The sequence below is a fragment of the Chaetodon auriga genome, chromosome 1 (genome assembly GCF_051107435.1).
Source record: "Chaetodon auriga isolate fChaAug3 chromosome 1, fChaAug3.hap1, whole genome shotgun sequence".
Taxonomy (NCBI): Eukaryota; Metazoa; Chordata; class Actinopteri; order Chaetodontiformes; family Chaetodontidae; genus Chaetodon; species Chaetodon auriga.
Genome location: NC_135074.1, coordinates 11884136 through 11900493, shown reverse-complemented (window position 1 = coordinate 11900493; position 16358 = coordinate 11884136). Strand labels below are relative to the sequence as shown.

At 40.7% G+C, this 16358-nt stretch overlaps 1 protein-coding gene across 2 annotated transcripts in view; it reads left to right on the top strand.

The window, feature by feature from the left end:
* The window catches only part of insyn1 (inhibitory synaptic factor 1), a 48100-nt gene extending 35044 nt beyond the window's left edge, over positions 1-13056 (top strand). For both annotated transcript variants that reach the window (XM_076757108.1, XM_076757161.1), the window contains exon 3: positions 12111-13056. In XM_076757108.1, the coding sequence (XP_076613223.1) occupies positions 12111-12932 (822 nt within the window). In that variant the 3' untranslated portion in view covers positions 12933-13056. The remainder of the gene's footprint in view (positions 1-12110) is intronic.
* Positions 13057-16358: the final 3302 nt, after the last annotated feature.

Below are 16358 nucleotides of genomic sequence, written 5' to 3'. Positions count from 1 at the left end.
AATGCCAGTGGCATATTGATTGCATGCCCTGTATTAATAGAAGGGTTAGCTGCTGCTCTCTCAGCTTGGACATTTCATCCAAAGTCGTGGCCCAACAACAATGAGCAGCAACGATAACCAACCTGAAGTTTTAACCAAATGAAAAACGGTACAAGTGCTGAACAGCTGAAAAGCCAGTTATAGTCCGTTGCAGTGCACAGCAGGAAGACAGCAAGGAAAAGACTGTTGTTTAGACCTCTGAGTTCACCGTTTCAGCTCAACATTAGTTCAGTGCTGAATACTGTAGATCAGTGCTCCATCTGTTGTGTTATTTTAAAAAATGCTATGAAGTCAGTGCTGGTGGTAATTTTATTATCATGTCTGTTACATGTTTTGCTTTCAATCATAATAAATGTCTCAGAAAAAAGAAAAACAATCACTACCATTTCTCTACTAAGGACATACTGTTAGCTATTGGATATGATGATAGATGTTGGGGTATTATGAAACTTATTCAGTGTCACTTTAACTGGCCTGTTTAAAACACATGAAAAAAAAAGATGTGCATTTGACGCAGAGGTGACCTTGTGTAACAGAGTTTTTGGGTACCAGGAAAATCCACCAGCAGCCAAATATTAATCACTTGCAGCAGGTGAGACGATGACTAATTAACATTGATTAGTGATCAATAATCACATATACATTCCTAGTTGCTAGCTAATTAGCATCATCAACTATAAGCATGTTAACACAGAGAGCAATAACTAACTGCCTGTTATAGGCAGGAACTTTTGGGCAGTTGTCTTACTTCATCAGGATACATGAGTGTGTGTGAACATGTACAGATGCTACACAGTGAACCAATGCAGCTGTAGAAAAGTTACAGCCAGGTGAGTCAAGGCTGATACTTCAATCAAAGGAATGACATGATCACACAATTCAAAATACCCTGATGCATTATTGCATATGAGCAGAGCTTCAGATGTGGCCTGTCTGTGGAATAGTTTAGGTAACATGTCATGATGTGTAAATGGTAGTATGCCTGCGACCAACGTGGCCAACAGCTGTCTCCAAATACAACTGTACACTCGACATACTCATTCAGTGCAGTTCATAAATGTAGTGTTTCAAAAACATGGTGCAGGCAGAAATAATATTTCCAATTCAAATACATTAGCTTGAAAGTTGTGCCGAAGGTCAAGAAAAACATGGAAAATTCATGTCCATGTACACGAATCCTAGTTTCAATTTAGTGTCTTTTGTGTTGTCATTGCATTGCATGTGTGTATATTGCACATGTGTATGTATCTTGGTACAAAATGCAGACTGTCATCACCAGGAAATCAACAATGGTGGTTGTTCAACTGCTTCAGACAACCTCTGTACATGTTTTCCTGACAGGTGGCCTCTCACGGGAGTAATGACTGTCCTCTCTCGATAGCAAAGATAAAAGTTGTGTCAAGATGTTATACTATCATAAAAAGGCTTAGGGAGACATCCAGTCTCCTACCAACACTAAGTATTGGGTTTTTGACCATGAGGGAAATCCCTCCTCTACCTCAATTTAGAATCCCTAAGATTTTCATGAAAACTACAGTTTGGGGAGAAAAAAAAAAGTACCATTCTTTACTACTATTTAGGGTAGAAGTGTTTTTTTCTTCAGGAGCCATTCAATGTATTTATGTTCAGTCATCACCTCTCTATGTAGTGATTTTCACTTTCTCATGGCAATCTTGCGTTGTATTTCAACTGCCTTCAGACAAACGAGGGATTCACAGGAAACTATGCATGCTGGTAGGCCAGCGTAATTTCATCTTGTTGATGACAGGTTTGCTGTTTACTGTATTATTATCAATACAAACTTTTACTGTTAATGCAAAATGGAACATCCTTTTGCTATTTTATGATCGCAATTATTAATTATGTTCTAATTAAAATGAGTTTGTTTGTCTCTGCTGATACACCAGTTTTTCTTCTGTTTCTGTATATTTGACAGTAGTAGCTGCTGATGGAGTGCTTGCTGTAGTATTAAGGCACACTGCTGGTACCACAGAAACCATGAGTTGCCAAATTAAGCAGGGGTGGAGTCTTAAGGTCTTTAAGTATGATGTTCAACCAAGTACTCACAACTACTTAAACATTGCCAAACTTGACAGCAGATACGGGCAGCAGATCAAAAGGCACTATAAGACATTTTTAAAATTGTCATTTTGGTCGTTTAAGAGAGCACTGAAAAATTACCTGTTTTGATAGTGAGAGGTAGAGCATAGCGAGAGTTTTTCTAGCAGCTAACACCTTGCAGCAATAGAAACTTCTGCACTCAATAGCAATGGTGGTTGCTTCTTGCTGAAGACCAGCAGTGATGGTCTGGACACTAAATGGACACTAAATTCCACACAAATTATCTCAATAAAGAAACCATCTGTAATGTTATAAACATAGACAGCAACAAAACAACCCCGTCATGTACTCACGCAGTATGAGTTTGTCTAAGTGGTGGCAGCAACTGTGACTTTCTGACATAAGTGACAGTAATGTCAAGAACTGAAAGCCGTCTGGCAGCTGTCATGGATGATACCTGAGTGAATGATAGAACTGATGGATTTAACTGCAGAATGGTGTGTTGGTGTGTTATTTCAGATTTTTCGGGGTGTGCAAATCCATTTACATTACTGGAATTGCAAAATAACACCCAGTACAGCTGCATAGAAACTGACATTAGGTAAAATCATCTGTTGCCGGCCTAAGAAGACAGACAGTGATAGGAGGCATGACAGGATTTTTGAAAGAAGGATTTCTAATTAAGAAATGAGCACAGGTGATAGCTTTTGCATGGTAACTCCAGACATGGATCACTTCTCACACAACCATAAACAGAACTCTCAGTCTTGTTGGCTGTGGATACTGCAAAATATTTTGCTGAGTGGGGGGTTTGCGGTTTCATCCTCACTTTTGATAAAGCCACTGATGGCTGTGTGTGACTGTATACGAGTGATAATGTGACCGTGAGTGAGGTGCAAATCAACTCTGATGTCGTACAGAAGTTTTATTGCAGGATATATTTTGACAGCCTATGATAAAACTTTAATATGTCTCTCATATATACTACAGTGGAACAAAGCTTACAGTGAAATCCTTCAAAGCTGCATAAGTTAAACGTGAAAATAAGTTTGGATGAAGACGATTATTTCCCTGCCAATCAGTCTTTCCCCTGCTGCCTGGCTCTCTCCCCTCCTTCATCTCTCTGTCCCTCCACACATCCTTCACCTCTCTTATGTTCCTTTTTTGAATAACTTTGAAATTAAAATGTACTGCAAGTGATGGCTACGAGTTGTGATGAGAAACGGATGCCTGTTTGTTTCTATTACACTGCCATTTGGACATAAATGTAAATTTGTGTGTCTTACATGTACCTGAGACCCACATTTCTGTCTGAATTTCTGCCTTACAACATCTCAGTGAAACCTAAAACGTGGACTTTAAGTCAGCATTTTCTACAGAAAATGTGGAGTAGCTGTTCCTTTTGACAAAAAAATCATCAACAACTGAGATAAAAACAACCAGGTTTAAAAATTCACCTCATCTGCTTTTCAGTTTTAGAATTTTCTTTTGATATAGATCTAAATCTTGTTAATTGCATTGACTGATTAACATTTGACCTACTACTGTTGCTGCTACTACTGCAGCTGCTGCCTTTACACATCAGTATCTCTACACAACAATCTAATAAAAAATCCAAACTCCAAGAAGACACAAAAACTCAGTCTGAAATAAGACATGTATATATTTAATTTTCAGTCAACCTTAACGTTTTGTTCGACTACCCACAGCATCTGATGTAAACAGCTTTGACAGGCCAGAAAAATTGTTTATGTCACATAGTGATACTTTTATGTACGAACATGTTTACAGCAGCTTTTAGTGCTTTTCATTCACTTGTATTGTAAGAATTGTGCGTGGCATTGTTATAGTGGCAAATCAACTTTAACAACAGTAAAAAAAATAAATAACTTTCCCACACAACTCATGTCACCATCGCAGCCATGTAGCCACAGACCTGTATTTTTTTGTTTGCTTGTTTTTCTTCAGGGTAGACTTGCTGTTTATCTGCTTACTGGTTTGGCCTTAGACAGACTGGCAGTGTGAAGTGTCAGGATGAGGGATTTACTGTTGGATTGGCCTGAGTCAGTTCCTGTAGTGTTATTCTCCCCAACCAGAGATTCTCCCCCTTTTTCCAGCATGGGTCAACAATGTTTACTCTCCAACCCACCACAAACACATAAAGCGCTCTCATCGCTGTGCTCTGACAAACTGCAATCACTTTAGACTCCTCTAAAGAACCCATATTGTTAATGAAAACCCTACTGAGTCATTAAAATGGTTCAGTGTGGCCTGGCTGCACTCACATGCACACTTTTCTGCCTTGCATGTGACCAGCGTGACCTGACAGTGCTCAGGTCTAATCCGTGTGCTATCTCAGGGAAGCAGACAGACTGAAGAGCTCCGTAGCGTGGCACTACCATCTTTTTCTGGTCATTACCAGCGCTAGGCCTCTCAACATGGATAGAGGCAATGAAGGAGAACCTCAATAAATGATCAGTGTGCTTTGCCAGCACTAACGCATGCTGCATCTGCTGCCTCCCTGTTGCTGGAAGACAGACGTCCAATCCAGCTCCCTCACTGATAGTACAACCCATAACCTCTCCAGCATAATGGTATAAACCTTCCAAATTTGCCATACAGCAGGTGGATGAGCCTGCCCAGTCTAATGACCTAAATTTGGCTAAGGAAGTGGTTTATTTCTGTGGCCTCAAGGACTGCAGAAGCCCACCTCTTCTAAAGCCCCAAAGGGATAAACGAGGCCCATCATGAAGTTTGTAATGATGCTTTTGATTAGTGAGTTGTCAGGAGGTATTTGCCCTACGCTCATCACAGCGTTGTTTAGCACTTTAAGGCCTCCATAAAGATGAGTGTTTTTTGAGCAAAGATGAAAAAGCAGGGGGCATGTGCCTAATGAAGTCTCAGGCTTATAGCCCCTCTCATGACAGGATAATTACACCAAATGCTTCCAGCGAGCACTTCAAAGGACACTTCATCCCTGTGCCAACACCACGCAACACATCTCACCAATCAAGATGGCCTGACCTAAATCAGGTCCCCCTGGCTTGTCTCTAATGTCCCCCGCCCACAGACCCACTGGACCTCTGCAGAGCCAACAGCATTAGAATCACAACTGCACTCCATGTAATTGACGAGGCCAAAAAGCATACAGGAATTCGCTCTCTGGTCTTTGTGGTGTTGCCGCAGAAACTTATTGACAAGGATGTCACATGCAGTGCTAATGAAGAGAGCCAACGCACAGTAGCAGCATGTTCACCAAAACTCTAAACACATAAACACCTGATTCATTTGAATCAAACCTTGCATACCGTCAGTTACGTGGCTCCATTTTTTACATGCACATGCTTTGAAGGGAGGATGACAGTACAACAAGTACAGCATGCATTCTGAATTTACCCAAGTTCACACAATTTGTGTCGGTTTGGGAAAAGGGATTTTGAAGCGTAGCTTTGACAATGCAGCTATATCAAAGTGATATTCTAAACAAAATCTATTTTATTTTTTCGGGGAGTGGTTATGAAACACTCACTCGCTCGCTCCCTGCACACTTGAAATGTAATGGTTGTAATTTGCCTGTCTTAAAGAACAGAGGCTATGGTCAGGTTGAAGGGTTATGGTTAGGGGTAGTTTTTACGACAGAGAGAAAGCATTAAAGTGTCCATTGAAAATTCTGAATTGGCTCCCGGAGCATAATTAATTACTCTGCTGTCAGCCCATGGACTCAGCATATTCTAAACACTCATATTTTTAACTAAATATGCCTAAAAACTCTGCTTCTGTCTCGAACTTCATACTCGACCCGTTGAGATTACAAGCAGGAATGAGCATTAGTCTGTGCGCGTCAGTCACAACACCGGCCTTCTGCTTCACAAATCTGCCCTGAGCATTCATGTAATGTTGCCCAAGCTTTCAAGCCCACAGTGCTGTGCAAATATTTCAACATTCTGCACTTTGTTCGCATACAGCTGGGTAATATAAGTAGGCAACAAGAAATTCAAAATACTCCATAGTGAATAAGATGTCTAGAAGAGATTGCACACGTTTACGAGTCACTGGACAATTTTTCTAGTGAATCCAGGAAATATGTTCTTTCAGAGTAAGTCGGGGATGATAAATTAGCTTCTGGGGGATAAGATAAACCACAGTGTGAGTGGCTTGGATGCTCCCCTCTTCACGTCTTGAGGAGAATTAAATTGAGGGTAAATAAGCATGGGGTACAGAGTAAGGAGGAACTGCAAAACGGCAGGAGCTAACAGCATTAAAACAATATTTGCAAATGTTTTACTTACAAAGTCAGCATGCCAGGCTATTGTGATAATTGCTGAGACTTCCTAACTGGCATAAACCGCTTCCAGCACTGGAAGTGCTGTGCAGGGGAAGGCTGGAAATCTATTGTTGTTGACATGTTGTGAAAGAAATAGCACTTAGATGTGTTTGAATGGCTCCAATGAACACATTTTAGCTTTTCCCATGAAAAAAGCAAAGCCATGCTAGACGCTGGATGCTGCATAATTAACAAACAAGCACTGCAAACTTCTCTCAGTCTACTCTGAAAATGACTCCTGGAAGAACAAGTGCCACAGGAACAGATGGAGAGAGGCCACTTGAACACAGCGTAATGAAGCGATCCATAGAAAATTCACTCATACAGAGTGCATTTCAAATGAACCCAGTGAGGGTGTTATGTCTCATTTATTTTGGTAACTCACACCTGATGTATTTTTTTACATATGTACGAAGCGTTGCTACAGATGCCACATTTCAGAGTAGTTTTTATTCGCTGATAAATACTTAATATGTAAGATGGCAGAAACTTGGAAAATATGATATTGTGATCATCAGAAAATTGTTAAAGATGTGCTTTTACACCATTTACGTACATAAGACTTGCAATGGATGGCAATCTCCATCTGTTTACTCGACAACTAACAAAAATCTTCTCATACAAAAAGCCATCAATGCACATCAAAACAAGCTATTCCCGCTAAACATCTGTTTAAAGATCAACAGAGTGATTAGAACATGTGGTAAATACTTTCCTCATCAGCGGCAATTTTACACCCAAATATTCACATTTGCTGATTTTGACCTCAGCCAGTATTTTTCAACAACACAGCAGACATTAGTAGTGGAATAAGTTATTCCACTGCTAATGTTCCAGTACATTTTCAATTAGCATTAACAGAGGACAGGCATTCACTCGGGGGGAAAGAAACGGGTACCCACTCACCATAAATAAATCATGATACCAGGTGGAGCTGAATATTAGTGAGAAGGACTCTTGTAATGATACTGGACAGTATGAAATCTATTTCCCAAATCACCTCTCCACCAGAGAAGAGACTCTTCAGAGAGTTTTTACATTACTGACCATCACTCTACGTTAGACTATCCTTGCCTGTCTTTTCCATCACTGTACCTTTCTGTCACAGACAAGGCTCCAAGTGGCCTCTTTCACTCTGACCCTCAATTACCCAGCACAATCATCTCAGACAGGTGTTGAGGTACAGTAATAAACCCTCGCCTGATGCTGCCGAGGCAGCCTCTCTTTTAAAGCACCTCTGAGAGCTCTGAAATGACTGAACTCACTGTTGATCAGGTGCTGTGACCACAGTTGACTCATGGCTGCCGGCTGATAGTGTGCAGTGAAAAAAGAAAAAAGGATTACAATTCCACTTACTGCTGTGTATATAAACAAGTTCAGATGTGCTTTGTGTTGGCTGGGCACTCCTGCCATAAAAAACAACAACAACAAAAAAAACTGTGTTTATTGCTACAATTTGTGTGCTAATCATTCACACACAGAATCATAGATACTGTTATATTCAGCATTACAGTTTTTAGTAGCTTCCACTAGACACCATTTACAGTAAAGAAAGTAAGTTAGGTTGTCAGCAGAGGCATTGAGAGAAAATTAAAGACTAAAGATAAACTCAAATCCCCAGCACTTATATCCACACTGATACTATACATTACTGCTTAACTGTGTTGCAAATGGAGTCTTTTCAGTCACAAGGATATGCCATCACTGCATCATAAACTTTGTAGAGTGGTAGCGCCATAAAGTCCATGGGGGATACACAGTCTAACTCCAGAGGTTTATCACAGCTTTAAGCTGCATATCCAGAATGTTAAAGGAAATGAAACACACGAGAAGTCAAGAAAACTTTGCTATATTTCTATTAATTAGGTCTAAACAAACAGCCCTACATTTCAAGCTCTGTTTGAAGCCATCACAAGAACTGTCAGGAGGATATCAGTCAGTTTTAACATGTAACTGTGTGTTGTCCACCCACACAGACAATTATTCTGGCTGATTATACTCAAGTGCGAAGGACCATTAAGTGTTGGTACAGTAAACATGGGCTGGTTATTGCACAGGGGATGAGCACTCAACTAATTCTGTTTACTCACGCAGCGTTTGGTTCATTTTCTACTCTTAAAAGGACCTGTTATTTGATAGCGGCACTATGGGACCAACGACAGGATAATCTCAAAAAGACATTTGATGTCTTCGTCACTGATGAACAGATGTGAGGCTGTTTCACTGTAAAATGTTAGACTGTTAAGTCACATAATTACTTTTGCCTTTTATCTTTGACTCTTGAAGATTTCATTAATGCGTTTTCTATTTGAAAAACATTGTGGTCATTGTTAATGACTGGTTCCTGACATTCATCCTTTGTGCTAAAGCAATCTGCTCCTCCAATTCACTCCATAGCTCCTTCATCACACATTCTCTGACTGGAAGAAAAGCAGAGACTAGTGTTCATTGTTGCTGCATAGAGGATGTGGTGCATTGTGACCTAGAAAGATTCAGCAGAACCCTTCTAGCTGAGACACTTATCAAGCTAAATTAGCCCACATACCGCAGGCAGGGGTCAGGCTAACCAGCGGTGGAAGCTGGCACAGCTTACCGTTAACACTCGGGAATGCATTTTAAAAATGGAAAATAAGCAGGGTCATGATCCACTGCAGAGAAACGGCAACATTTGGGTGATGTTCAGCAGCCAGAAACTTTATTCGAAGAATTCTCCTTTAACATGTCACAGCATAGTGTTTGTGTTGAAACTTTTAAATACAAATTTAAATGGTATTTAATTTAGGATGACTTTCTGCTCATTGTAATAACTAAACAACAAGTATTCTCTATTGGTGTCATGGCAAGCTTGTGAAATACATTGGACGGATAATTTCTTAACTCATTGATTAAATTAAGTCCCTTGCTCAAGTTGTATAATCAAGTAAACAAAGCCATTCAGCCTCCTCTGGGCCTGAGAAATGTCTTACATTAACAACTCCATGAGTAGAAAGTCGGCAAATCACACAGCAAACACGTTGAGTAATTCAAGGATTAGAGGATTCATACAGCCCAATTCCCTCTGGGCAGTCTGCCAATAGAGAAGCACGGTCCAGGTACTCATGAGGTGTACGATGCCACAACTAGCAGATCTGCAGTGAAGCTCATTGACAGACGAGCCAGTGCTGTGCATGTAGACGTACACAGCCAGATTCAAATGCAGCTGGTGTGACTTAACAGCATAAAATGCATCTGAGAAAAGGATACAGGAGCTAGAAAAAATTCATTAGTGAGGAGAATAGCAGCATCAACTTATCCGTCACACTTTCTCACTCTTGAATTTGTGGCTGGTAATATAAGTCTTATTTTTGATTCAAGGATTTAGTGAGTAAATTTATGTTAGATTTATAAATCATAAGATATCTGCACAAGCTCATCAAGCGCATGGATGTCACTTGCCATATTTGCAGTGGGGACCACCTGAGCTTTTGGGGAGCACATGAGCAGCGTGTTACTCTTCCAGCACATTGTCGATATGCTTGCAGTTACAGTCTGAGACTCGTAATTTATTCTTTAAAACTCGGACAGAGAACGAAGAGGGATTGTATTTCCACATGCTGAGATAAGACGTTTTTGTTATTGATACCACTGTGCTCATTTGTAGTCATAAGAGCCAGGAAGAAACAGAATCCTGCAAATAATTCTCGAGGCAGAAAGAAAGGGGGATCATGTTACAAAAACCTGAGAGTAAAACTACACTTTGTCTGCTATTCCACTGCAATTATGTTGCAACCTCATGTGTGCATGTTCTAAAAAACTTTTTGGAGTTACAACCACTCGGCTTAATTGCTGACAGTTTGTGGAAACGTATCATTTACATGGTACGTGAATGCTGAGTGTTTTCATTCTACAATAGACTGTTGTTGAGAGCAAAACATGCTGATTGAAGGTGCTAAAATGTCAAGGATGGAGGGCTTGGATTTTAGGTGTTGTCAGCAAACCAGTGTGATTTCAACTGAAGTGCTTTCTATTCATCAAACACTCAACACTGTGGCTGCTGATGACAGAAGCATTGAGGTTAATTTTGAGGTAACAATGAATTAGGCTTTTATGTGATACATTTCCATGCAGGAGGTGGAAATTTCAGTTTATTTTGTTTGACATGGCCATTGCATAAGCGCTGAGATTAAAATACTATGCATGAATATACAAGCATCAAAAGCACGAGGTTAAGTGTATCATGAAGCCATATGCCTGTGTCGGTTCATTTCATTCATCCAGGTAGCTGCAGTACAACATCAAGGCAAAATGAATCAGCCACTGGACTGCAGATGTACTGCTTTCACCACTCATCCTCTTCAATGCTATAACCTTGTTCCAGTGGATATTTAATTTTGTATTGATATAGTGTAAAAGCTCATTTACAACACCTGTCCATGGGAGGCCTTGTCAAAGCTAAAAACAATTTTAGAAACCATGAACACACAATTAAGGATTTATGGATGAAAATTAGTGTAATGGCATGCTGCAAAGGCAAACACAGATCTATTAGCAGCTGTAAATAAAACTTAAATTTTGTTAAACCTGCCTGTGGGGGCTAAATCAAAAAGCATCTGGAAATTTCATATAAATGGCATTGGGTAAGCTGTCACAAAGATTTAAATCAAAGTGAGTTTCACAACAAGTACTTTTGGTTAAGTGTCTTCCATACTTTTGTCAACTTTTGTCATTAGATTGAGTCTATTCTTATTCCTATTGAGTTTATTTATATGTGTGAAAGGGAACATCAGTATGCATTTTACATTTGTAATGCTTCTAAAAGTACCAAAATATGAGTAATGATCAACCCCCTGTGTACATTAAAGGGGCCCTGTGGAGATATGCTGTAAACAAACAAAAGCTATGATTATATCCACCAAAATACACTGTGTGTATCCCACCAAATAGGTTGATTTCATTTCCTTCCTGATAAAACACTTATAAAGTCATTTTTAAGGATTTTAAATGTTGCATCATTTACCTCAATGTCCATTAGTTTGCAGTCTTCTTTGCCTTTGTAAGAACACTGCAGCATATCTTGGTGTGCTACCACCACCTGTTGATCATAGTCACGTGACACCATTGGTAGGACTGTGTACAATGTTCTGATGAGGCCTAAACCACTTCAGATGGTCTCCAATGCAGTCGCTTAGTCTGTAGCTGAAAAATGTGCATTGTTATTGTCAAATATTGACACGAATATCACTTCAACACTTGCGTGAAAACAAGACGAAGTCTGCATGCTAGCAGCTCTGTGAGGCTGTAGGCAAAGCGATGCTTTGAGCTAAATGCTGCAATCAGCATGCTAACGTGTTCATGCTGACACATAGACTTTTATATATATAGTGTTTAACATGCTGAACATCTTAGTGTGCTAGCATACCAACATTTGCTAATTTGCTAACCTTTGAACGAAACAAAACTTATTTGAGTATGAAGGGGATGTCAGTAGTTTTTGCAGGTATTTGGTCATAAATCAAAGCACCTGACAAATTAGAATGTAGACGATATCACTATACAGACAGTTATGGGATCACCGGTTCATCCTGAGGGGGACATGAATGTGTGTACCAAATTTCATGCCAATCAGTCCAGTAGTTCTTGAGACCTTTCCCTTTCTCGACACTATCTAATCAGTTTTCTCTGTCATGCTCTTCCTTTATTATTGCAGGTGGTGGGTCAGATCGATAAACTAACGTCCGACTTTGACTTTGACCTGGAGCCAGATGACTGGACGGTGGCCACAGCCAGCAGCACGTCCAGCAGTGAGCGAGGTTTGGGAGAGGCCTTCAGGCTGGACTTCCTCAATGCAGATGTGCTTTCTGATAGCTGGGAGTTCTGCAGCTACCTGGAGGCAGCTGGCGCAACTGCCCGTCGACCTGGCGAGCACACAGGAGATCCACGACCGGAGCTGGGCCGCGGGACCATCCCCACCCAGACGCAGACCCCCACCCCGCCCCCCACCACTGCCTCGGTCTACTCCCAGATGAACGGTGGGTTGCCCATACCCAATGGGCCCCGAATTATTACACCAGATTCATCCAGCGAGGAGGCCAGCAGCTCCACGCACAGCCACAAGACTTCCCGTACGTCTGGCACAAGAGAAAGAGTCCGCTTCAGTGACAAAATTCTGTACCACGCATTGTGCTGTGACGATGATGAGGAGGAGGAGGAGCAAGAGGAATCACAGGAGGACAAGAGTGGCTGTGCTACACCAGATAGCGATAGTGAACCCAGTCTCCTGACAAGCTCAGTCACCCCCAAACGTTCTTCCTCTGAGCACTCACTCCTCCATAACTGTCTGGACCCTTCCTATGTCTCCTCACCAATGAAGGGGACGACAGGAGCTCACACACTACCCAGGAAAGGTCTCTTAAACCCCGGCTGCCGCAAAAAACTGTTACGAAATAGCAGCACACAAACTGTCTCTGACAAGAGCACCCAAACTGTACTGCCCTATATTCCAACCAAACAGAAAACAAAGGACCACTGAGAAAGCCCCAAGTTTATCATAAATCTCATGAAGAGGACTGTGCATTATTTAATATTAAATACATAGCTCATAGATTAATACACAAATAAATTAATTACTAAATAAATAAATGATATATGGGAAATCACTCGACTACCTAAAGTTATTCTGAGGCTCAGGGAAAACACGAAATGAAGCGAAGCAGATCATTCAGATGAAAGTTACTGGTGGACCAAAAGGTTAGTGCCTGTTCCAACGTCAAAAGATACACTGAATGGATTCCCCGCGTGTAATCATTTGAAACAATAACAGAGATTTTAAAAGCAATCATTTTTACTAGAACAGCGGGGTATGAAGAGGTCCTTTCCCCTCCTCGTACAACAGTATAAGTCATGAAGAAAAAAAAAAAAGAAAATGCTTGTTCCTATAATGTGGATACAAAAACGCTGCACATTCTGTACTCTGAATCTGTATAAACATTGTCTTTTTCCATGTTCCAGTTATTTCAAATGTCAAGGGAATTGTTGCTTTCAGCGGGGTAATGTATCTCGATGCACATGTCAAGCCTCTTCCTCTCTTTGATGTCAACAAACAACTTTGAGCAAGGAGCCAGGAAACAACGCTTTTTACCTGCCCTTGATTTTAGAAATCATCTAAATGTGATCTCATCTTGGTCTACTGCAGAAGCTGACGTGTAAGAGCATCAGGCAGACACACACACACACACACACACACACACACACATATATACATATACATATATATATATATATATATGTATATATATATATATATATATATAAAACTTTTGTGCAGTCCACAAAAGTAACATTTCCATGTTTTTTTCTTCTTTCGTGCCTGGCTGTGACATCATTAGACCTAGGGTTGGGGCTAAATAGCACTCTGCAAAAAGTCCTAAAGGTTTTGTCTCTATTCAGTTGCCCAGTGGGGAATTGAACTCAGCAGAGCAGCATTGTATTCACTGGGCTAACGCCAATAGCCATTCTTGATCAATATGTTAGAGGGAGGTTGCAGCAAGAGGTCTCGCTGCTGAGCCTGCATGCCACTCTCCTGGGATCTGTGAACAAAAACTCACAGTCAGACCTATTTACTTACACTGAGTGGAACAAAAATTAGAACTGTGGCCCTAAAGAACTGACATTTCGAAAAATGTGCGTCCAGGAGTGAGAGCTGATGGTGGAAAGAGAGAGTGTTCCTGTTCAAAGATTTTTTTACAGAGCAATAATCTACCCTGGGGAACAGCTTTGTGAGTCTGCTCCCCTGGTCCTTTCACCCTCACTTTCCTGATGTTATGTTTTTTTAGTTTTGAAAAGAAAAAAGTAAAATGCCATAGTCTTAAAGAGGAAAATCCTTGCTGACTCCTGTGAAGCTGACCTTTGTGCCTCGGATCACCTAATGTGGACTTTACCTTCCACCGTAGGCAGAGATGGTCACAGAATCGTATTCATTCACATACTGCTCAAATATTTGACAAAATTCACAGAGATGAAACAATTTTAGTCTTTAGAAATCTCCCCAAATTATCTAGAACTGGTGAAGGCAATATATTGAAATCAACAACCATAACCCCAGATTAATAAAGTACAAATTTAAGTACAAATTAAAATATCATGCTGCTGTAAAGCAGATCATTAAAATCTCCATGGAATGGCAAACTGACAACAGTAATTATTGTTGTAAATGTGGCTAAACATAAGATTGGTTACTATTCAACTAATTAAATACTAATTCTGTTGAGAATGGCACTGGAAGATCACTGCACCCTGCATATGCTGTATTTCAGTGATTCTGTTTTGATGACAGCTTGGGATGTACTCAGTCCTCTTCAACTGGCCACTGCAACACTGTAGGTTATTAGGTGCTCTGCAGAAGCACATCCATACAGGCCCACCTCTTTGTTTTTGTTTGTGTGTTCATGTATAACAGTTATTGCATATTGGACTGCCGAGGGGAGTTACAGCTGTGCTGTTTGGGCAGCATCAAGCCTCAAGAGTCCGATATAAGGGAAGCAGAGTGAGCACTTTTACACCAGGCTGCTTGGTAGAAGCCACACAAGCATCAATTAGTCTGAAGCCGATGTGCTATACATGCATATACCAGAAGCAATTTGTTTTTGTTTTTTTTTTTCTAGGTTTATAATGTTTTCCTTTTTGTCTTGCTCTGGCTCAGTTAATCCCAAGTACCTGTGAAGAAAGAGGCACTGAAGAGAGATCAATGGCTCACTCCCCAAAGCATTGGCTGCCATTTCCCTGCTAGATTGGGGACCAACAGGTCATCACAGCCATTAGCATAAACAAACAAAGCTATGCCGCCACACAGGCAAAGCTTCAATTACAGGAAAACAAACTAAGCCCTTGTTGTGATGCCTATACACCCGCCAGACATTATAAAGTGAGGGGGATTTTTTTTTCCTTTCCAGTCTAAAGATTTTATAAGTCATATCTGCGATGAAATCACCTCTTCAAATATAGAGCTGTTTGGCACTGGCGCAGAATACATTATCATTGGGGACAGATTTGAGATATTTGGACAAAACATTTGCAATGTCTCTTTTGCCAACAGGCTCATTATTCATCTCTAATAGGGCAGAGCTTTGTCCTCGGTTCTCTGTAGGACAAGGATGGGAGGCATCCAAAGGTTATGAAAACCTGAGCACACTGACGCCAAATCATCTGCCTACCTTTTGTGATGCCACCGCATACAAAACAGATGTTGTGTGTTTGTGTGCATTAGTGCATGTCTCATCTGTATGTTCACTGCCTTTCTGGCTGCACATTGTGAGGAGATAAGCGACACTTTCTGAATTATACATCGCCTCATGCTTAATTTCATATTTCACTGTCACAGCAATTAATGGAGATCAATACAAATAGACGCCGCACATCCCCCTGGAAGTCATTTGGCCAGACTTGTCTATAAGACACAATTAAATAAAATCGCTTTTCCAAGGCTGCAAAGTAAGTCATGCCATCTGTGTTTTGACATCAGCAGTGGGCATGTATTAGTTCACATCCCTGATCAATCCACTAATCACTGCCAGCGGGACATTCTCTGTTGAGTGACTGACAATTAGAATGGAAAAAAACACTTTAAAAAAGGTGATTATGACACAAAAACACAGAAGCATACGCCCCTAATCCCTTCCAACCTTCATATATAATTACCACACTTCACTCTCACGGCCCCTTGCCCCCATCAGTGAGCAGAGGAAAACAGATGACAGATCTCTTTTCGCTGCTGATTGGTAAGGGTCCATGAAGCAGAGAGCTCAATGCAGCTTCACTGATTACTATGGATTAGCTAACGGCCGGGGATACCTAAGGTTGATTTGTTTCATATTTGTGCCATTTATATCCTGCCGCCACTAGAACAAACTATTGCTGTTCCGTCTCCCTCCTCCTTCTCCTATATGTAACCTACTCTCAC